Raw genomic sequence first — 24015 nt, 5'->3', positions numbered from 1 at the left:
TCAAACAACTAGAGTCCTTAGCTCAAATGCTGTATAAAACTTTATGCATGGTCTAACCACTAGAGGGAATAAAGAGTGACACTTTGCTAACCTGGGTTCCCCGTGGATTAGCGCCAAGGAGGGAAATGATGTGTTTGGCCCAGGAGGGGAGATGCAGCTAGTATATATCCTGCCCTTTGTGGGCAGAGGTGGTAGTGAATTGACATGCTTTTTTCTGGGGAAGTGCACTCTTCATCCTTATTGCTGTCATCTGCTCCTCAGGCCCAGTGTGCTCAGCTGGATTCGACATGAATGCAAGTGTCCACCAAAATGAAGCAATTCTTAGACGGGACTAATTTTCCATCTTATCGTCCGCCATTTTACCACACCCCAATATCTGTCATTACATCCAGCTGCCACAGGTAAACACATATGCAAAAATGAGCAGCAATGACATTTAACATGTGGACATTAGGTTTCAGAGTTAATACCCAATGGGATGAGTTTCATCACAACTGCTGTGTGCACATGGAAAAACGGCAGCAGAAGAATTAAACATGTGATCATTAGGTTTCAGAGTTGATATTAACATGAATGAGGAATGAGCACATCTCTCTCAGGCTATGGCTATACTTAAACCGCTACTGTGCCACTGTAGTGCTTCAGTGTAGACATTTACTACAGCCACAGGAGGGGTTCTCCCATTACTGTAATTAATCCATATCCCTGAGAGATTGTAGCTGGGTGGAAAGAAGACTTTGTCCATTGACCTAGCATTGTCTAAACCAGGGGTTTAGTTACCTTAATTACACTCCTGAGCAACTTAGCTGAGTTGACCTAACAATTTAATGTAAACCTGGCCTTAAAGAGTTAACATTGAACATTTTTATCAGTTTCATGGATAAACACAAAATCATCACTGAGGAAGTTTGCAGATAAAACAAAAGTTTGGGGGAGTGGTACATAATGAAGAGAACAGATCACTGATCCAGAGAGATCTGGATTTCTTGGTAAACTGGTCAGAAGCAAACAATATGCATTTTAACGCAGGCTATATGTAAGTGTAGGAACAAAGAATGTAGGCCATATTTACAAGGCAGGAAACTCTATCCTGGAAAGCAGTGACTCTGGAAAAGATTTGGTGGTGATGGTGGATAATCAGCGGAGCATGAGCTCCCAGTGTGATAGTGTGGGTCAAATAGGGTGACCAGACAACAAGTGTGAAAAATCGGGATGGGGGTGGAGGGTAATAGGAGCCTATATAAGAAAAAGACCCAAAAATCAGGACTGTCCCTATAAAATTGGGACATCTGGTCACCCTAGGGTCAGGCCTAATGGGAACCTTGGGTACATAAACAAGGTAGGAGTACAAATGTTATTTTACTTCTGTACTTATTACTGGGGTGACCACTGCTAAAGTCCACAATTGAAGAAGGAGGTTGATAAATTGATCAGAGAAGAGCCACAAGAATGATTAAATGATGATAAAACCTGCCCTAGAGTGATAGACTTAAGGAGCTCAGTCTCAAGAACTAAAGAAAGAGAAGGTTAAGGGGTGACTTGATTATAGTGTAGTATAAGTACCTACAAGGGGGAATAAATATTTGATAATGGGCTCTTCAGTCTAGTAGAGAAAGGCCTAACATGATTGAATGGCTGGAAATTGAAGCTAGAAAAATCCAGATTGGAAATAAGGTGAATTTTTTAATGGTGAGGGTAATTAATCAGTGGAACAATTTACCATGGGTCATGGTGGATTCTCCATCACTGGCAATATTTAAATCAAGATTGGATTTTTTTTCTAAAAGATCTGCTCTAGAAAGAGGCCTGTGTTATACAGAAATTCAGCCTAGATTATCACAATGGTTCCTTCTGGGCTTGGATTCTATGAAACCATTGTACCTGAGTATTTGGTGCAGAGCTGTTATATATGGTTAAGACCCACAGCCAAGAGTGGGAGTAGTATTTTTATAGAGGTCTGGGAAGATTTGGCACAGAATTGTGATCATTTGATAAGCAGCATTTTTCTGAGCAGTGGATGAGGCCCTAAATGCATAAAAAATAAGGCTGGGATTTCAGGGGATCCTAAGGGAGACAGTGCCCAGCACCTATTGAATTCAATGGGAGGCGGGAATGAATTTTCAGAAGTGATTAGGGCCAGATTTTTAAAGGTATTTAGGTGCCTATTGGGATTTTCAAAAGCACTGAGGCACCTAAAACTCATGGATTTAAATGGGTTTTAGTCAACTAGATGCTTTTCAAAATCCCACTAGGCACCACAGACTAGATACACAAAGGGATTTAGGCACCTCAATCCCAATATTTTGTGAAAAAGCAAAGTTTTTTCTTTTCTATTTTTCAACTCTGCAGAATGGAAACAACCTCAACATTTCGTATTTATTGCCCAAAACTTTTTTTTTTGGGGGGGGGGGGGTAACGCCTCTCATGTCCAGCTGTAAGCCAGATTTACAGAGGTGCTGAGGTGCCCAAAGATGCAGATAGGCCAGATCTTTAAATCTATTTAGGTGCTTAGTGAGAATTTTAAAGTCATCGAAGCCGGTTAGGGGCTAACTCCCATTCCTTTCACTTGGGCACTTTTGAAAATCTCACTAGGCACATATCTGCTCTGTTAAGTACCTAAATATCTTGCAAATGTTTCCCTTGTAACAGGCCAGCTGAGTGCATGTGTCCTACTAGTGGGATCAGAACTGCCCGTCCTTGTGCCACAGGCCCCACAAGCTGATGGAAACCCCCTGTTAGCCACAGTGGCTGGGTCAGGGCTGTTGGAGAAGGAGGCTGTGGGCTCTCTCTCTTTGCTGGGAAGCTCTGAGGTACAGCACAGTGATATGTGGGGAGCCTGAGGTGGCCAGAGCAACGGTCCAATTTGACCTCTCTGAATAGACACAAAAGGCTCCTGTCAAAAGGAGTTAACAGGTCCTGGCTCTCCTGTGAGCATTTCCTCACTATGGGTCAGTCCCCCCTCTGAGGGCCAGAGAGCAGTGTCACTGAGGTCTCACCAGCATGTTTTCTACAGCTGAGTCGCTGTGTGCTGAGTGACACAGACCTGTGGGGAGGTGATTATCCACCCTGTAATTAGCAAATTACTATGATCGATTCCCCTCCTTGCCCAGGCCTGGTGGCGTCCAGAGACCACATGGAAAAATCAATAACACGGACACCAGAGTCTAATGCAAGAGCTGGTAATGCCTTGCACCCATCGCTCAAGACCGCTATAAATACACCCCTGGGCTATGCAGTGTTCAGGTCTGGGCTAGGGTCAGGCAGGGCTCTGTCATTGTCATAGCCTCATGTTGATGCTTTAATGTTTCCCCTTAGATTTAAAACCTAGGCTGGAATCTGTGGGCCTGCAGATTTAGCTAAGTACGGTGCTTACAGTGTGTGTTTGCTTCTAACAAGGCTCATGCTGCAGCTGGCACTGTAACGGGAGGGTGCTGAGAAATCAGCTTTTAGCTTTAACTTGGCCTGATATTTTTGTAAGTGTCACAATGGTTTTTTGTCTCTTGCTGCTGCTGCTTCTGCCTAGGGCCATCTGCAAGATCCAAATGTCCATGTGCTTCATGAAGAAACCCTTCCCGACTCACCCGGACTATTATAGGCAGGGAGACCACATTATTGGTGCGATCCTCTCTCAGGTTATTTCGATGCTTGACCTGGAGTCCTTCCAGCAGCCTCCCCATCCTTGGTACATTAAGTACTTCATGTAAGTATTGCTTTATTTTTTATGAGGCAAAAGGGGTGAGGTCTCATGCATTGAGTACTAGGGAATAAGTGAGGTCATATTACAGATCTAAACTGGTGTATTTGGGAGCAGATTGTCTTTTTATAGGGCAGAAACTAGGCAGGGTTTTAAGGAGACTGCTAAATTTAAATATTCTTAACTCTGCAGAACTATGTGACTTGTACCAAATAGTTTTTAAAGAATTGGTTAAGGAATTCTTGAGGGATTGATTTTTGATTTGATTTTTTATTGAATCTGGTTATGCTGGGGAATATCCAGAGGAATGGGGAAAATGAGACAAAACAAAATAAACAAAAAACCCAAATGTACCAATATTTAAGTACATAAGAATGGCTATGCTGGGTCAGACCAATGGTCCATCTAGCCCAGTATCCTGCCTTATGAAAGTGGCCAATGCCAGGTGCTTCAGAGGGAATGAACAGAACAGGGCAATCATTGAGTGATCCATCCTCTCTCTTCCACTCCCAGCTTCTGGCAAACAGAGGCTAGGGACACCCAGAGCAGGGCCGACGAGAGTACTTTAAGTACATTAAGTACTTCATGTAAGTATTGCTTTATTGTTCAATGAGGCAAAAGGGGTGAGATCCCATGCATTCAGTGTTATGCAATAAGTGGGTTCATATTATAAATCTAAACTGGTGTGACTGAGAGCAGGTTATCTCTTTGTGGTCTCTTTAAAGTCTATTGAATTTCAATATTCTTAAGTCTGCAGAGTTGGGTAACTTCCATCCAGTCAGTTTAAAAGAACTGGACAAGGAGTTCTTGGGCTATTGAATGTTACTAAACAAATCTTGTTATACTGGGGAGGTCCCAGAGGAACGGGGGGGAAAAACCACAATGAATGCACCAATATTTAAAAGAGGGAAACCCAGGTTGTTAGTCTGAGACTGATGCTGGCCAAAATGATAGAAAGTCTGATATGGGATGCTACTAATAAAGGACTAAATGATGGCAGTATAAATGGTGCAAATCAGCATGTTTTTATGGAAAACAGGTTTTGTCAGACAAACTTGATATAACTTTTATGAGCTTATAGATTTAGCTGACAAAGGTAACTGTGTTGACATAAGAGAGACCAGATGGGTGAGGTATTATCTTTTATTGGACCAACTTCTGTTAATAAAAGAGGCAAGCTTTTGAGCTCCACAGAACTTCAGATCAAGGAAAGGTAATCAGTGTCACAGCTAAATACAAGGTGCAACAGACTTTCAAGCATCAGGAGTTAACACATGTTGCAAAAAAACCTTCAAAATGCACATGGCAATTATGCCTCTGACGTCATAGGACAAAGAAGAATTAGTGGGTTACAGATTGCTGTAATAAGACAGAAAATCAATGTCTCTACTGAGTCCATGATTCTTGGTGTCTGACAGAGTGATGAATTTAAGAATTGGCATAATATACCCAACATTCTGATTTAAGAATTAATTTTACAAAATCAATGTAGCCCGTATAAAATGGATTAAAAACTGGCTGACTGACAGATCTCAAAAAATAATTGCAAATGGAGAATCAGCATCAAATGGGGGAATTTCTAGTGGGGTACCATACTTGAATACCTTTATCAGTGAACTACAAGAAAATGTCAGATTCATTGCTGGTAAAGTTTGCAGATGACACAACAATTGACAGATAGATAATGATAAGGACGGGCTGGATCTACTCAGAGATCTGGGTCTCATGGTAAACTGGGCTCAGTTGAACAACAGCTACATGCAAAGTCATGGATCTAGACAAAAAATAATATAGGTCACACTTACAGGATAGAGGCTATATTTTGGAAATCAGTGACTAAGAAAGGGAAATAGGGGTCTTGGCAGATAAGTAACTGAACAGGAACTCCCACGGCAATGCAGTGGCTATGTGAGTCAATGCAATCCTTGGATGCATAAGAGTGTGCATATTAAGTAGAAGTAGGAGGGGGGGAATCTTCTTATACAGCATTTGTGAGGCCATTATTTTCCAGTTCAGCTCTCCACGTTTTTGAACGGATGTTGAAAAATTGGACAGAATTCCAAAAGTCAGATCTGCGGTCTGGAAAGCCTCCTGTAAAGCTTTCAGAGTAACAGCCGTGTTAGTCTGTATCCGCAAAAAGAAGAACAGGAGTACTTGTGGCACCTTAGAGACTAACAAATTTATTAGAGCATAAGCTTTCGTGGACTACAGCCCACTTCTTCGGATGCATATAGAATGGAACATATATTGAGGAGATATATATACACACATACAGAGAGTTTATGCTCTCTGTATGTGTGTATATATATCTCCTCAATATATGTTCCATTCTATATGCATCCGAAGAAGTGGGCTGTAGTCCACGAAAGCTTATGCTCTAATAAATTTGTTAGTCTCTAAGGTGCCACAAGTACTCCTGTTCTTCTTTTTCCTGTAAAGCTCAATCTATTTAATTTCTGCAAGGGAAGGCTAAGAAGTGACTTAATCACCATCTATAATTATCAGAGATTTCTGATCGCATTGAGCTCTTTAATTCAGCAGAGAAATGTATAACAGAATCCAGTGGCTGGAAGCTGAAGATAGATGAATTCAAGCTAGAGATAAGGAGCGTATTTTTTCACAGGGAGGGTAATTAATCATTGCAGCTGATTCTCCAGCTTTAAATAAAGATTGGCTGCATCTTCCTAAAAGATAGAGCTATATCTCAACCCGAAGAAGTGGGCTTGATGCAGGAATCACTGGGCGAATTTCTGTGTTATGCAGGAGATCAGAGAGTCTGGTCATAATGGTCCCTTCTGGCCTTAGCTTGGATGAGTCTATGAAATGCCAGGCAGTTCTAGATAGGCTCTGAAAGCTAGCTCTGTGATGAAGCCTTCCTGAAAATACCTTTGCAATATGACTGGGGAGGGATGGGTCTATCTGGGAGATGTTAGTGAGCCTGCTAAAGACTTTCTGGCAGCCCGCATGGAGCAAGACGACTCAGGCAGTGTAATCAGTGTCAGACCTTTAATAGTTACATTCAAAACTGGGCTGGCTGCGCCTTTAAATTTGTAAGCAGACCCAGAAAGTAATAGCTTGGAACAGTACTTTGGTTAGCCTGGAATGCTCCTCACCTATCCCAGCTCCACCCCTGCATGAAGCAGGCAAGCCTTTCTAAGCTACCTGCTGTCTCCTGATTGGTTAGTGTCCATTCCCAATCCTTCTAAGCCACCGGAGGACTAAATCTTATACATACCCAGGCCTGAGTGGGTTTTCCCTAGGCAGAGGGTGTCAGGGTGCAAATGACCCCAGCAGGGGGAAAATCCAAATAACTTGTAAGAAAAGATACTCCCTTTGTGGGAAGAATGGTCCAGCTCCTGCTCCCACCAAGGTCAGAGCAATGCTCCCAGGATATGATATGGTATCTGTGAATTGGTGGTGCCATGATTGTATTCATCCATGCAATGGGGGAATCACTGCCAATCCCACACCTTCAAATATCATGAGTCAAGCCTCACAAAATCCTGAGATTTGCTGAGAAATCATTCAATTAACTATAAGTGGGGAGTTGTTTTCTTTGTCTTCTGGTTTCTCAGACTTTCATTTACACTTGGGACATGTTCTCAAGCTTTTCTCTGTGACTATGAGGGCTACACAATTTGGGGCACAATTTAAAGATATTTAGGTGTCTCAGGGATTTTCAAAAGCATCTAAGCTCCTATCTCCCCCAGCGGAAGCTGGGTGTTTTTGAAAATCCCACTAGGTATCTAAATACCTTTAAAAGCTAACCTTTACTAAGAAAGAAAGAAAGATTATCCCTTAATCACATGATTCCAGCAGCTGGGGCTTTAAGGAAAACACCAAATATTGCAGGGCTCCCAATAACATCTCAAAGATTGGCAACATTGTGTGCACTAGCCACAATGATGACTCAGCCTTGAGAGTGGAAATAGCTCTCATTCCTAAGTAACAGGTGGGGTGTAGAGTTCTCTGTCTTTCCTGCCACCCAACAGCCACTTTCTCCGTGGCTGGAGGTTGCACAACTGACACATCATTTAAATCTCATCGCAGGCTCCTGCCTAAGAACTACCAGCACGTCCTGGCCTTAGTGTTTGCCATTAATAAGATCAACCAGGATCCTGAGCTGTTACCCAACATCACACTGGGATTCCGCATCTATGAAAGCTTTTTCAGTGCCAGGAAGACCTATGAGAGCTCTTTTACCCTGCTCTCCACCAGAAATGGAATGATCCCAAATTACAACTGTGACACCCAGGACAAGTTGTTAGCTGTCATCGGGGGGCTTGGGTCTGAAACTTCCCTCCAGATGGCAACCATCTTAGGCATCTACAAGATCCCACAGGTAAGGGCTGTGGGGTGTGGATGGGTTTTGCTGCTCAGTCAAACAGGGACCAAATTCCCCACTGGTGTAACGTTACTAACCTCAGAGGAATGGCATCAGAGACAGAGATGGGGCATAGGAAGATATGTCTGTCAGAGAACTCCTCTCCCCCTATTATTTGACAAGCTCTAGGAGTAGCTTTGCACAAAGACAAATCAGACAGTTCTTCAACTCCAAGACTGGACCTCGGGGCTCCAGCATATCTGTTTCTCTCCGTGGCTCTCCAGCGAATCTAAATGAGTTCAGACTCCTGTTAGAGACATCTATCCCTTCAGGAAGCAACGGAACCTGACCCAGGGCATCCTTTTCATAAAAAAGCCAGCATGTAATATTCCACTGAACACAACCTCTGAGAGTCCGAAAGTCAGTATGGGAAAGCCAAGCTTGTCTGAATTTATGTTGGCAGATGCAAATTTCCATACTTTGTTGGAGTCCATCTTAATATGTGACTCTCTCTGATCCTGTGTCCCCTTGCCTTGGGCAGAAACAAAACTTAAAAAACGGGCTATTCACAGCCAGTTCATTTGTCTCCAGATCCAGCTGTGATGTGTCCATATATTCAGGCAGCCTTAGCGTCCAGTAATTTAAAGTTAATGTCTAGACATTCAGTCTTCTATTCTCTCTCAAGGGTACTTCATTCATCTGTGCTGATTGCAACCAGAAGGGCATATGTCACTCCCTTGCCTCACTCAGGGCAGTAATTAATCCCTGTGGGCAGCAATATAATGTGGGCAGGTCATGCACATAGTTCATGAAATTATTACAAAAAATCCCGCATTCTCCATAATGTCCATAATGTCTCACTAGCTGTTTAGTGATAATGTTCTGTGAACTCCATTTTCAAGGCGGCTCCAGGTCTCATGTATTTTCATTTAAGGTCCCATTGCTACCACTTTCCTTATGTGGCTGTGTCTCTAGACAAGAGTGAAACTGGCCCTGATGTTGGAAAAAATTCCTAAGTGAATCTTGTGGGTCAGATTGCAGGTTGTTATTGGAATGTGTATAGTTACTCAGTAGTGTTGCCTGATTCGTTGAGTGGTTACTGATTCTACTGACTTTTAAGAATTTCCAATTAGTCACTGATTAAATCTCTGAGGCTTGAAAGGTTCTAGTCCCAGAATCAGTCACAACAGAATTAAGTTCAGATGACCCGATATGCACAATGACAACACTTCACACTGAGGGCAAAACAAAGCTTTAAATACTTTTGTTATCATAATTAGCATAACTACAAATGTTCCACCCAAATGAGAAAGTAGCTGCAGTGGAGAATTAAGATGGTGTCCCACACCATACCTTATGCATACTTACTCCCTTCTCCTGGATACCTAGTGGTGGAAGACAGGTGATATTCCACAAGGGTCCTATCCTGCCTCTGGCATGCCAAACAAGTCCATTGGTCAAGATCTCAATGTTTAAATGGTGGTCAGGCCTATTACAGCGTCTGGTGATTACCATGCATGTTCATATAAACACCTGTCCTCCTTTGTCCAATACTGATTTCTTCACCCTATTAATGGGGGGTATCCTATCCTATAGATTAGTATATTAACTTATTATCATATACATCAATTCGTTGCCAAGGCAAGTTCGTAGTTACACAGCTGTGGATGTTCCTATCCTAAAATATTGAAAGCTGGTATCAGTTCGTATTCCTATGGTTACCTACTATCATTGTATACAGAAAACCCTTAAATGTAATACTCCCAGTTCCCTAATAACTGAGGGTCACTGTTGGGTAATTCAAGCTTTATGCTATTTAAGCTAATGTCTTACAGGATGTAGGACTGTATGTCTTGCGGTACTGCTACATAAAAACAGTTTAAAGCTAACTCTGTAGGCTACAGTATTAGAATGCAAGATGTGTAGAAGTTCACTGATTGCCTGACTGTTACTCTTGGAAACATGTTTCTGGTGCAAGCACTTACATTTACAAGTTAAAAAGTCACCTTTTCTGAATGTGCCCAAATGTATTGTTTCTGGGAATGTTCCAGCCAGTGATCTCCTTTCCACTAATATTCATGAGAAGCCAATGAAGAATAAGCACAGGGAGACGTGAAGCAAATTCAGATTTTTTACTTTATTTGCAGGAAAGTACTTGAAGATTTCAGAAGGGCTACCTAGAAATTTTCTGTTGAAACATTTGTTTATTTGTTTTCTTGTTTGGCTTGGGTTTTGAGACAGAAAATTGGGTTTGGGGTTAAATGAACACTTTAAAAGCTATTGTCTGCTTTCCTTGAAAGGTTCCAAGTTTTTATTGGGAACACAGAAACCTAGAAACTGAAAATATCTTGTTTTTTGGCTGAATTTTTTGTTGTTATCATTTTGGTTTTAGCTGAAAAATTCTGTTTTTGCCTGCTGAAAAATTTTGGGTTTGAGTTAGTCAAGAAAAAACTTTTTCATCTATGTAGAAATTTTCCACATAAAGAAGAAAACATTATCTAATCAACTCTAGTTTTCACTGAAATCTAAAAATCAACATATTTTCTCTTTTAGATCAGCTATGGTTCATTTCATGCCATGCTGAGTGATAAATTCCAGTTCCCTTCTGTCTACCGGATGCTCCCAAATGAAGAACCTCAGTCTCTGGGACTGGTTCGGTTAATGCAGCATTTCCAATGGACCTGGGTTGGCCTAATCGCTTCAGATGATGATAGTGGAGAAAAGTTTGTGCAGACTTTGAAGCCAATGCTCATTAGGAACAGCATCTGTGTTGCCTTCACAGAACGGGCCCCTCACGTGCCTTCTCCTTCCATGGTCCATGTCTTTAGGGAGCAAACATCTAAGCTACATTCCAGTATCTCCCAGACAAAGGCTGAGGTGATTGTTGTCTATGGTGACACAGACTCCCTACTAGGTTTCAAACTGTTTTTACATACAAACTATCAAACAGCACTGACACCGATAGGGAAGGTTTGGATCACAACAACTCAGTGGGATTTCACTTCGTATATTGCTCTGAATAGGTGGACTTTAAAACCCTTCCATGGTGCTTTGTCCTTCGCAGTACACACAAAAGAGGTGCCAGGATTCCGAGATTTCCTCCGAACCCTCAACCCTTACCATCCCCAAGGAGATATTTTTATTCAGCGGTTTTGGCACACTGTATTTAATTGTTCAATTCCCTATGCTGGCTTGACAATAAAGGGTGGGAGAAATTGCTCAGGGAAGGAGGAATTGGAAAGCCTGCCGGGTTCTGATTTTGAAATGAAAATGTCAGGCCAGAGCTACAGTATCTACAATGGTGTCTATGCTGTGGCACATGCTTTACATGCCCTGTACTCATCCAAATCCAAAAAGGAAGTCACGGGGAAGGGACATCTTCTGGAGCTTCAGAATATCCAGCCATGGGAGGTAATGGCTCTTCTAATAGAAGCACCAATATGAGTTTCAAAAGTAATGTTCCCACTACATTTTCTGTTTAGGGAGTTCCAAAATTGTCAGTAGGATATTTCCCAAATATATAAAAATAATAATAATAATAATAATAATTAATAAATTGATCACATACACTGGTGTAATTCAGGAGGAATTCTACAGAAGCCAGTGGAGCTGGGCTGAGGAGAAACTATTGTAAGTGGGAGTTGAATGAGGCTAAATAACATATATTTTTCAGCAAATATTTATGATTATTTATTTGAAGAATTGCTCACTACGTGCTGGAGGCTTCCCAAATCCTGAGATATCATTCTGATATCAGCTTCTCAAGTAAATACTCAGGACTAAATTTTTAAAGGTATTTATGTGCATACTGGGATTTTCAAAAGCAGCTAAGTGCCTTTTACCAGCACCAATGTGCCACTGGATGTTGGGCATCTAGTTGCTTTTGAAAATCTCACTAGGTGTCTAAATACTAGGGCTGTCAAGCAATTAAAAAATAATCACATTTAATCACGCGATTAAAAACATTAATCGCGATTAATCGCACTGTTAAACAACAATAGAATACCATTTAAAATATTTTGATGTTTATTACCTTTTAAAATATATTAATTTCAATTACAACATAGAATACAAAGTGTACAGTGCTCACTTTATATTTATTTCTGATTACAAATATTTGCACTGTAAAAGAAAAAAAATATATTTGTCAATGCACCTCATACAAGTACTATAGTGCAATCTCTTTATCATTAAAGTTGAACTTACAAATGTAGAATTATGTAAAAAAAAAACCCTACATTCGAAAATAAAACAATGTAAAACTTTAGAGCCTCCAAGTTCACTCAGTCCTACTTCTTGGTCAGCCAATCACTCAGACAAACAAGGTTGGTTACAATTTTCAGGAGATAATGCCACCAGCTTCTTGTGTACAATGTCACCTGAAAGTGGGAACAGGCATTCACATGGCACTGTTGTAGCTGGCATTGCAAGATATTTATGTGCCAGATGTGCTAAAGATTCATGTCCATTCATGCTTCAACCACCATTTCAGAGGACATGTGTCCATGCTGATGATGGGTTCTGCTTGATAATGATCCAAAGCAGTGCACACTGATGCATGTTCATTTTCACCATCTGAGTCTGATGCCAACAGCAGAAGGTTGATTTTCTTTTTTGATGGTTTGGGTTCTGTATTTTCTGCATCAGAGTGTTGCTCTTTTAAGACTTCTAAAAGCATGCTCCACACCTCGTCCCTCTCAAATTTTGGATGGCAGGTCAGATTCTTAAACCTTGGGTCGAGTGCTGTAGCTATTTTTAGAAATTTCACATTGGTACCTTCTTTGCATTTTGTCAAATCTGATGTGAAAGTGTTCTTAAAACGAACATGTGCTGGGTCATCATCTAAGACTGCTATAACATGAAATATGTGCAGAATGTGGGTAAAACAGAGCAGGAGACATACAATTCTCCCCCCAAGGAGTACAGTCACAAATTTAATTGACACATTATTTTTTAATGAGCATCATAAGCATGGAAGCATGTCCTCTGGAATGGTGGCCAAAGCATGGAAGGGGCACATGAATGTTTAGCATATCTAGCATGTAAATACCTTGCAATGCCAACTACAAAAGTGCAATGCGAACACCTGTTCTCACTTTCAGGTGACATTTTAAATAAGATGTAGGCAGTAGTATCTCCTGTAAACAAACTTGTTTGTTTTAGCAATTGACAGAATAAGAAATAGGACTGAGTGGACTTGTAAGCTCTAAAGTTTTACACTGTTTTGTTTTTGAGGGCAGTTATATAATGAATCTGTATTTGTAAGTTACAATTTCACGATAAAGAGATTGCACTTCAGTACTTGTATGAGGTGAATTGAAAAATACTATTTCTTTTGTTTATCATTTTTACAGTGCATATATTTGTAATCAAAAATAACAATATGAAGTGATCACTGTGCACTTTTTATTCTGTGTTGTAAATGAAATCAATATTGAAAATTTAGAAAAACATCCACAAATATTTAATAAATTTCAGTTGGTATTCTATTGTTATAAGTGCGATTAATCGTGATTAGTGTTTTAATCACAATTAAAAAAATTAGTTAATCGCATGAGTTAACTGTGTTTAATTGACTGCCCTACTAAACACTTTTAAAAAGCTGGCCCTTAGTACATAATAATGGAGCTGGTCAAAATTTTTCATTTGCAACTTTTTTTTTCAACAGAAAATTGATTTTTTTACATTAAGTAACTTTTTTTGTGGAAAGTGTATGCTTTTGCCTAAAATTTCCTTTATTGTAGTAGAAAACTGAAAATTCCAAAACTAAAAATGTCAACCAAAAACTGGGGAGAAAAATCAGTTTTGGGAATTTTTCAACTGAAAATGTTCAGTTTTAGACAATTTCCATCCAAAAAAAATTACAACTTGGAGATCTATAACAAAAAATCAAAATTGTCCATGGAAAAAAATCCCCTTTTTTGACCAGAGCCACATAATAAACTTGAACTCTTAAAACAAGGTGTTTCTTATTTCCCTGGAGAACATAAAAGGCACAGTGATCCCTTCTGAAAAATGTGGAACCTCTCAATTTTCAGTGTGTTAGCTCAGAAAGAGCTTAATTTTCAAAGTCACCCTGTCCCAGAGAAAACAGAAAACATAAGCTCCCAAAGGCAGGAGTTTGTAAGTTGCATTTTGATGGATTCAGCTTATTGGCAGTCTTTTATCACATTTTATAACACCTGCCAATTTCTCTTTCAATCTAGCTACATCCTTTTTTGAAAAATGTCAGATTTAACAACAGTGCCGGGGACAAACTGTATTTTGATGAGAACGGTGAATCATCAGCTGGATACAACATTTTAAACTGGATTGTTTTCCCCAATGATTCCTTTGTCAGAGTGGAAGTGGGCCACATGGACCCCCGGGCTCCTGTAGGCCAAGAGTTCACCATTAATGAGAGGGCCATCGTTTGGAACAGCAGATTCAATCAGGTGGGGAATCATTTTAGGTTCCAGTGTCACAGGGGAACTGGAGAGTGTTACAGGCCCTTAGAGATCCCTCCTGCCTGGCAGGGTGAATCCCATTGAGTAGCACTGAGTTCCTGTAACATAAACGTGCCCCCGCCCCCGGGCAGGAGAAATTTAAAGAGCCAAGAATATAATGTGACACTTTCTATCTTCTTCTATATAAGGTCAGAATTCTCCGATTACACTCAGAATGAGTGGAAGTGTATTCGGAAGTAGGGGTGGTAAATATATTTCTGGAAGAACTATTCAGTTTGTTTTGTTCATTCATTTATTTATTTATTTATTAGAAAAAAATGGCTTTTTAATGAAACAAAAATGTTCATGGATAGCCTCTGCTTTCAAAACCACCAATAATGTTCAGAAGAAAATTGCAAAATTTTAAGTTTTCAGTTTTCCAACATTTTTTAGTTTTCCGGTTTGGCGTTTGTCTGCAAAAAGTTGAAAATTTTCACTGAAAATTTTGACATAAATCAAAATTTCATCAAAATTTTCTGTGAAACCATCCCCTTAGGGGAAAAAATACATTTTCTAGACAGTTTTATTCAAAATATAGGCTAGTAGGCTAGGGAGTTTGGCTACTCAACACCCACTAAAATTAATGAAAATTGTGTTTCCAGATCTCTTGTATGACTTTGAAAATCTCAGCCATAGCATCAAGGTGCCTGATCCAATGGAAAGATATATTTCTTCACTTCTTTTTGAAATCATTAGGGCTTGATCATGCTCATATACACAAGGATTTTCAGATTCTTGCAAGATTGAGTCCAAATTCACTAGCATAAAAACTAATTTGGGAACATTATAGTTGCATAAAATTATTGTTTCCAGCCTTTGGTCTCTAATTTTGGGCCTTATTTTCTTCCTCATCCAAATCAGATGCTCTTATTCATACAAGTAGCATCATGGAAGCCTGCAACCATTAGTCATTACCAAAAGTAATAATTCCGAGAGGCCATATGTGCCAGTAGCTAGTGGTTCTGATGGGAAGTTAGAAGGGTTGGGCTATGTTCCCATCTCTGGAAGGAAGTGGATCTGATTCTGGTAGAACTGGGGAAGGTCCATGAGTGAAAGTCAGGCCAGCAGCTGGCTTTATCCTCCTAGACCTCAGTTTCACTCTGTATAACTTAGGGATAATGATTTTTCCCATCATCTGTAAAGTGCTCTGAGATCTTTACATGACGAGTGCTCAGTTCAATGACTATATCGTGTCACCAAACTAGTCAATTTTCAGAGCTGCTGGGCAGTGATACAACAACCCTACAATAATTGTATGTCCTACTGTTGTTAACCCACTCCTATTATTTCTGTTCAGACAGTGCCACGGTCCATGTGCACTGAGAGCTGTCATCCTGGATACTTTAGGACAGTGCGGGAAGAGGAGCCACTTTGCTGCTATAACTGTGTTCCATGTCCAGAAGGGACCATTTCAAACCAGACAGGTACGTGTCTCCAAAGGAATTGGCAGTGTTTTGAGGGCTGTGTTGGAATTGCAAGTTATCACTTTATGAGTGTGGGGGAGGTGGGAATCAGTTCTAGTCCTACTCTAGCAGGCTAAAGGGCTTTGTAAGGAAGTCTGTGATCTGAGTCAGTCTGCTAGGAGCTGGTCTGCAGCAAGGGGGCAGGAATTGTTCCTTTCTGCTTTAGGGGGCAGCCTGCTTTGTATCTACCTGGTTTTGGTGCTTGTGTGTTAAAGTTCTGGATTTTAAGAAATAAAGTCATGTGACATTGCAACCTTCTTGAAAGAGTATTTCAGCTTTTTATCTATCTTCTCTGTGTGTATGATGTCAACATATAATTATCACCCCTTAAAAGGGGAAGTCTTGGGGAATTATGTAGAGAATTAGATGTGAATAGAGCTGATTAAAATATCTGAATTTCTCTCCTGTGGAAAATACCAGTATTTAGACATTTTTTTCATCCCAAATTGGGAAAAAGAGTTGAAATAAAAAAAAAATGAAAAAAATAATTTAAAAAAGTCAAAATGACCTGAAATGAAATGTTTCATTTTGCATTGAGTCCATATTAATCTCTCCATCCTCCTGGCGCATCATAGGTGTTATAGTTTAGATGACTCATGTCCCCATTCTATCCCAGGTTCCCTGGCTCGACTATATTTCCCATGATGCACCACACTCAGCCACCATAGAAGACACATGTCCATGGTGCATCATGGGAGATGTAGTCCAGTCTGGGAACCAGAAAACTTCTGGTAAATTGAAAATGGAGGCAAAATTAACATTTTCCCATGGGATATTTCCATTTTGTGAAAATCAGATTTTCCATTAAAAAAGATTTTGATGGAAAATGTATGATTAGCTCTACCTGGTAAAAATGTTGCTATGACACTGGTCATTCCCCTTCAGTATTTGCTTTCCCAAAATATGAATTTATTGGCAGGAAGGATCATGGAAACAGCAATTTTAAATAAATATTTTAGAATCTCTGCTAAAAGGGAATTTTGAATAGACAGTCCTCAATATTCACAACAGAAATGTGATTCTAAGACTTCCACTCATCCCATCAGCAAACAGAAACAACATGGTGCAACCTGCGGTATTGATAAATTAAAACAGACTGGATTTCTGATATCAGATAATTGCAATTTGAATGTATACATGCTGCAGTTTGAATGTATAAATGTAATATCAGATGTAAATAATTTTCTTCAATGTGTTTAATCTTTGCTATAAGAGCTGACTGGATGAAATATATCCGTAGTATAATTGCATTGATTTAAGTGGAGTTACTATCTATCTATCTATCTATCTATCTATCTATCTATCTATCTATCTATCTATCTATCTATCTATCTATCTATCATCACTGGAGTATCTGAGCCCCTAAATTTCCTTTCCTGTCTCTCATGTCATTCCCTCTTGATCACCTGATATGTCGGGAATGGCTCATTTAAACTGAATGGACACTGGCTAAACTGGCTTGTGATGTGTTTGAGATAAGGAGACATCATCTTCTTTCTTTCAGATGCAGATCATTGTAATAAGTGTCCAGAAGATCGGTATCCAAACAGGGATCAAGATAAATGCATCCCCAAGATTATGGATTTCCTTTCCTATGAAGAACCTTTGGGTTTTATTTTGGCTTCTTTTGCTCTTTTATTTTCTCTTCTCACAGCACTGGTGCTAGGAATGTTTATTAAGCACCGGGACACTCCCATAGTGAGGGCCAACAACCAGGAGCTCAGCTATGTTCTTCTCTTCTCCCTCCTGCTCTGCTTCCTCTGCAGCTTGGTATTCATTGGCCGACCTGGCCGGGTGACTTGCCTTCTCCGACAAACGGCTTTTGGTGTCATCTTCTCTGTCTCTGTTTCTTCCATGCTGGCAAAAACCATCACTGTAGTTCTGGCCTTCAAGGCCACGAAGCCAGGAGCCAGCATGAGAAAGTGGCTGGGGAGAAGACTGGCCAGCTCCATCGTCGTTTCCTATTCCCTTATCCAAGTTGGGATCTGCGCTGTCTGGCTGGGAACCACTCCCCCATTCCCAGACCTGGACATGAAATCAGAGGCTGGACACATCTTAGTGCAATGTAATGAGGGGTCAAACACCGCCTTCTACTGTGTCCTGGGCTACATGGGCTTCCTGGCCATTGTCAGCTTCACGGTTGCTTTCCTAGCCAGGAAGCTGCCTGATACTTTCAATGAGGCCAAGTTCATCACCTTCAGCATGTTGGTGTTTTGCAGCGTGTGGGTCTCCTTCATCCCCACTTACCTGAGCACCAAGGGGAAATACATGGTGGCTGTGGAGATCTTCTCTATCTTGGCCGCTAGCGCTGGGCTATTGGGCTGCATCTTTATCCCCAAATGCTACATCATTGTGCTGAGGCCTGAACTGAACACTAGGGAGCAGCTAGTTATGAAATCCAAATCTGGGACTCAAGAATTATGAAATTTTGCCTTTTTGATGACATCTCTCCATTTAACTTACTGATTTTGTCCTGGGATGAATCTGGCTCTGTCTATTACAGATGCCCCAGCCTAAATGCTAAAATGTAATTGGAATGCAAAAAATAGTCATTGATTTGTGGCTGTTTCTAAGTGACATGTTCTGCTATGGGTTTTCAATGACACAACTCATAGATTCTAAGGAGAGGGGACCATCCATTTTCATTTTGACAATCTAGTCTAATCTCCTGCAGAACACGGGCCAGGGAACCCCTTCCAAATCATTTAAACTAGAGAAGATCTTCAAAAAGAATTCCAATCTTGTGTAATTACTGGGGTGACTTCTGTTCCACAAACCCTTAAGCTTAATAGTCCAGACAGTACCTCTAATAGAGCCCCGATATCTCTCACCATGTCCCACATTTCCAGCATAATCTCTACCATGCCCCAGCTATCTGGAGGCTGGTCCTGGCAGAAACCACCAGAATCAGAGAACCTCCTGGACTACAACAGGGGAGACTGGGTGGAAACCCAAGCGCTTGGTCGGCGCATGGGGCTCTCCACCCTCCTGACCCCCCAGCGCGTGCTGCTGGAGGTTGGGGCACCCTTGTCACTCCACCTCTTGGGTTTTCCTTGAGCGGGTACTGCGAGAGGGTGCTCCCCCACCCACCCCTCCCACCCCAGGCCTCCAGACCTTTTCATCGGGCCCCTGACCCGCGAGCCCTTTCGGACCCCTCCTTTCCACAATCTGAGCCCGCTGCATGTCCTGCAGCTGGTTTGCTTCTGAACCACCCTGAGGAAACAACTACATGCTCGTGCTCCACACATTTCACTTCCTCACCCTTGTGTCCTGCCCTGATACTAAATGGCGGGATTATCTACTCCCTGTGGAGGGTGAGGAACCATGGTGGGCCAGCCTATACTCCACCCTGGTCCCATGGCCCACCGGGGATATCAGTTGGTGGTTCCTCAATGGAGCTGTGAGCACGGGTGTGTGTGCATGTACCTCGCGTGCTTCACCCTCATCCCCGAGGCCTGCCCCTTTTGTGGCATGAGGGATAACCTGGTGCACACTTATCTCAAATGCGCCAGGTTGTAGTCCCTATTCTGGCTCCTCCAGAACCTCCTGCTGCAGTTTTCCCCACTCCTGTTTCTTTTTGCACACCCTGTCCATGGCCCCACAAAGTTGTGAGATCTTCCTGTCAACTGCCTCCTGGCCCTAGCCAAAGTGGCCATCTTCAACACCAGGAGGAGAATGTTAGACGAGGGGGTGCTGTGGGACTGAGGGGCCTATTTCCGCTCCTCTCTGGTCTTACGCATCTGGGCAGAGTTCCTGTGGGCGGCGTCTACTGGTTCCCTAGACAGCTTTGAGGAGCACCAGGTATTGTCTGGGGTTCTCTGCTTGGTATCCCCCTCTAGATCCCTAGTTTTGAACCTGTAACCTTCACTCCTGGCCCTGTTATTCATTAGTTGTCCCCCAAATTCAGTTGGTTCCTGGGTCCAGTGGTCCCTCCCACAAGGCTCCACCTCCCAGGATTGTAGAGGATAAGGCCTCATTACAGTGATAGACTAGAAAAATTGTACAGCAGAATCTCAATCAGTGTTAAGAACACTAATCGTATGAGTTATATAACCCAGTTTTCCCATCAGGAAAAAAGTCGATGCAGAACACGCTGACATCCCTTCCCATTCCGATGGCTTCAGTGCACTGGAACTAGCTTTTCAGAATTTTGAAGGAAAAGATGAAAGTGATGCAGTGCACTGGACTGCAAAGTATGCACTGGGTCTACTGTAATTTTGACTTGTTCCATTTTACTAACTTTTCAATTTTATGAACTCCTCAATCCCCAATTAGTTTGTGAAATAGAGATTCTGCTGTAAAAATCAATGAAATAAATATATTAGCTTGTAGCCCCATCCCCCCCCAAAAAAATCCAGTATGTCTCTGGTGTCCCTTGCCATGGTCTCTGGTACAGCCTAAGCATTCTTCACCATGCCCTGGCTGCAATCCAGTATGACTCCAGTGTCCCTCACCATGTTCAAGCTCTCTGGAACAGCTCTAGTGTCCTTCATCATGCCCTGGCATGGCTCCAACATCCCTCACCACACCCAGCTCTCCAGTAAGATTGCATCATCCCCCTCCATGCCATACTCCCAGGCTTGAACCCTCTTGGGACATCTGGTTTCAGATACCCAGCTCCAAGAGCCTGCAGGAATCTCCCTCTGATGCTCTCAGTCCTCTCCAGCCTTCTCTGGCCATGAATTTCTATCTCAGGAAAGGCAATAGGTTATAGCCCTTCCACCAGCTCCCATAACCCTCAGCCCTTTTCTACCTCCAGCAACTGGCTCTGGCACAGGAAGATCACCAGGCCAGCCCCTCCGCTCTCTCCCTGCTCAGATTCTCCCTGAGTCTTTAACAGTCCCATGTGTTGCCTCACCCTCTTAAATGGCTGAAGTGGGAGTGGAACACCTGTTATTCCGACACAGGGGCACTGGAACTACTTAATTTACAATGCACCTGTGACATACCTCCCACCTTTTCAAATAAACCCTGCCTGTCTCACAAGCAGATTTTTTCTGATCTGCAAGACCCCTCCTAGGCTCCTCTTACCCCCAGACCCAAAACACAACCCCCCCTCGACATATTCCATTGACCATTCCACATAAATTACCACACAAAACATTCCTTATAAATCCATGCACATCACAAGATTTCCCAAGTTCCCCACAGACCTTAAAACCTGTCCTGGAGGGGATTACATCCATAGACCCTGACACTCCAGGTCCTCTGAAGTGCAGCCAGTCTCCCCTCCCAGTTGTCTCCCCTGTGCCATGATAAAGAGTATCAGGAGCTGATTGAAATGGTGGCATTCTTCACCGTAAGTCATAGGGTGGCTCTGCCTGGAGGACGCTCTTGTGGCATGAGAAGTGCACTCCTTCCGCCTTCTCGCAGGAAACAACTATAGCTTCCTTCCTTCCTGGACCTTCCACGTCCCCTTTGTCTCTGGTCTCTCTCTCACCAGGCGAGTCTCTCTTCAGACTGTCCCTGGGGCCTTGATAGCCCCAGTTGCTGCCCTGTTCTCTTAATTGGCCAAACTGGAGGAAACTCTTCTGGCACAGAAGAGCAGGAACAACTTCATTTAAAGGACCAGTCACACCCTATGGATATGTATAGTGGAGCCAGAGGCACCTAACTCCTATTGGTTCCAATAGGAGTTAGGTGCCTATGTGTTTTGTAAGTTACAAAGGGATCTCACTAAACTGTGTGACTGGGCAACAAAATGGCAGATGACATTCAGTGTTGATAAATGTAAAGTAATGCACATTAGAAAACATAATCCAAAGTATACATCTAAAATGCAAATGAGCTGTTACCACTCAAGAAAGGAAAGGGATCTTAGAGTCATTGTGGATAGTTCTTTGAAAACATCTGCTCAATATACAGTGGCATTCAAAACAGCTAAGAGAAAGGTAGGAACCATTAAAGAAAGGGATACCTAAAAAACAGACTGAAAATATCATAATACCACTATATAAATCTGTCCCATACCTTAAATACTGCATGCAGTTCTAGTCACCACACATCCCAAAAAAAGAAACATTAGAATTCACAAATAAACTGGAGAAGGGCAAAAAAAGTATTAAGGGTATGGGACAGCTTAAAAACGAAAGTGTCCATCTTAGAAAAAAAGAGATGACCAAGGGGGATATGATATAGATCTATAAAATCATGAATGGTGTGGAGAAAGTCAATAGGGAAAGTGTTATTTAACCTATTCACATGACACAAGAGGGCAGTTCCAGGAGGGCAGGGTGATTTCCTGCAAAGTCTGGGCAGAGGCAGGTTTGCCCTTTTCTCTCATTCTGAAGGCTTGGCCCAGAAGTACTTCTTCACAAAGCATGCAGTCAACCTGTGGAAGTCATTGCCAGGGGATGTTGTGAAAGCCAAAAGTATAATTACATTCAAACAATAATTAGATAAGTTCATGAAGTATAGGTCCATCAATGGCTATTAGTCAAGATGGTCAGGGATGCAACCCTATGCTCTGGGTGTCCTTAAACATCTGACTGCCAGATGCTGGGACTGGGTGATAGGAGATGGATCACTTGATAAATTGTCCTGTTCTGTTCACCCCCTCCAAACCATCTGGCAGCAGCCACTATCAGAAGGTAGGATACTAGTCTAGATGGACCATTTGTCTGACCCAGTATGGCCATTTGTATGGTCCTATAAAAATCCCATTAGACACCTGTCTGTGTAAATCTGTCACTAGTTGCCTATTTGCTCCTTTAGGTGCCTCAATAACTTTAAAATCTGATCTGGAGAGATGAAGATCCCAGTTCAGCAAAGCATGTATGTAACTTTAAGTGCATGAGTAGTCCCATTGAAGTTCAAAGGACCACGCAGGTGTCTAAAGTTAAGAATTTTCTTATAGGTGAGATTTTCAAAGGAACCCAACTCTCACTGGAATATAATGGGTGCCTAACTCCATTAAGACCTTCTGAAAATCCCAATCCAAGTGCCTTCTTCAGTTAGGAGCAAGGTCAAGTGGAGAGTGTGAGATTGAGCCAAGAACTGAATCTAGGCTTCTGAGTCCCAGTCCAATAATTTCATTGGGTTTGAGGTGACTAGATGGTTTTGAAAATCCCATTAGGTGCCTTAATGCTTTTAAAAATCTGGTCCTGAGTGAATACCTGTAGATATCTAACTATGGGTATGTCTACATTGCAATAAACATTTCTAGGTGGCCTATGTCAGCTGACTTGAATCTCTGGTTCTCAGGTTTGGGGCTATATAATTGCAGGGTAGATGTACAGGCTCAGGCTCTGGGACTCCGTGGGGGTGCTGGTTTCCCAGAGCCTGGGATTCAGCTTGAGCTCCCAAGTCTACACTGCAGTTTTATAGTCCAGAAGCCTGAGCCCCACAATCCCAAATCAGCTGACACAGGAATGCCATGGGTGTTTTATTGCAGTGTAGATATCATACATTCTTTTCTAGAACAGTGATCTGTGGAGGTGCTTTTTACCCTTATGGAAGACAATATTTCCCTTTTTTCTTTTGTTTCTTCATAATATGTAAATCCATGAGAGTTGAGTAATTTCAGCAACTGTCCTCTCAGACCTTCAATGTGGACATCAGCTGCTGCTCGCAAATAATGATACAGTCACAAGACCTGCTTTTGGTCTTGTGGTGGTGTTTGATTGATTGATATAACAGAAACATCCAGAGACGACAATCAACACCAAGTCCCTTGTTCTTGGTGATGTGTAAACACTTAGGAAGACACAATCCCTTATCCTGAAGATTATACCACCTAAGAGAGGAAGGATTTGCAGTCTTATTAAATGTAAGTCCATAGACTTTGTAGAGTCAGCATCAGACCCACTATCTGCTGGGACTGGAATATGCACACAAAGTATCATAAGTTGAACTCGTTGGAGAATGTTTTATTTTTCTGCTGAAAATATTAACAAAAAATATTTTAATTTCAGTCAACATCTCCACGAAAAATTTCAAATTTGTGTCCAACAAAAGAAAATTTGAAAGCCAAGAAATGTGCAGATGACAACTAAAGAAAAATGAGGGAAACTGCTAAAAGCACAAAATTTGGGCCCCAACAGAAATGGA

The 24015-nt window shown here is 41.7% G+C and overlaps 1 protein-coding gene across 1 annotated transcript; it reads left to right on the top strand.

The window, feature by feature from the left end:
* Positions 1-284: 284 nt before the first annotated feature.
* On the top strand, positions 285-18390 carry LOC128846031 (vomeronasal type-2 receptor 26-like). The gene is made up of 6 exons (XM_054045117.1): positions 285-401; positions 3524-3700; positions 7745-8036; positions 14225-14452; positions 15801-15927; positions 17471-18390. The coding sequence occupies exons 1-6, from the start codon at positions 292-294 to the stop codon at positions 18388-18390; spliced, it is 1854 nt and encodes a 617-aa protein (XP_053901092.1). The 5' UTR covers positions 285-291.
* The last annotated feature ends 5625 nt before the right edge of the window (positions 18391-24015 follow it).

This window comes from Malaclemys terrapin, chromosome 12 (genome assembly GCF_027887155.1).
Source record: "Malaclemys terrapin pileata isolate rMalTer1 chromosome 12, rMalTer1.hap1, whole genome shotgun sequence".
Classification (NCBI taxonomy): domain Eukaryota; kingdom Metazoa; phylum Chordata; order Testudines; family Emydidae; genus Malaclemys; species Malaclemys terrapin.
The sequence above is the reverse complement of the archived record's forward strand: the minus strand, read 5'-3'. Positions and strand labels throughout refer to the sequence as shown.

Bases quoted from the DNA above. Each gene is read 5' to 3' on its own strand.
- LOC128846031 (XM_054045117.1), top strand. From the start codon at position 292: ATGCAAGTGTCCACCAAAATGAAGCAATTCTTAGACGGGACTAATTTT. The intron at 402-3,523 runs GTAAACACATAT...GCTTCTGCCTAG, and splicing joins ATTACATCCAGCTGCCACAG to GGCCATCTGCAAGATCCAAA. The intron at 3,701-7,744 runs GTAAGTATTGCT...ATCTCATCGCAG, and splicing joins TGGTACATTAAGTACTTCAT to GCTCCTGCCTAAGAACTACC.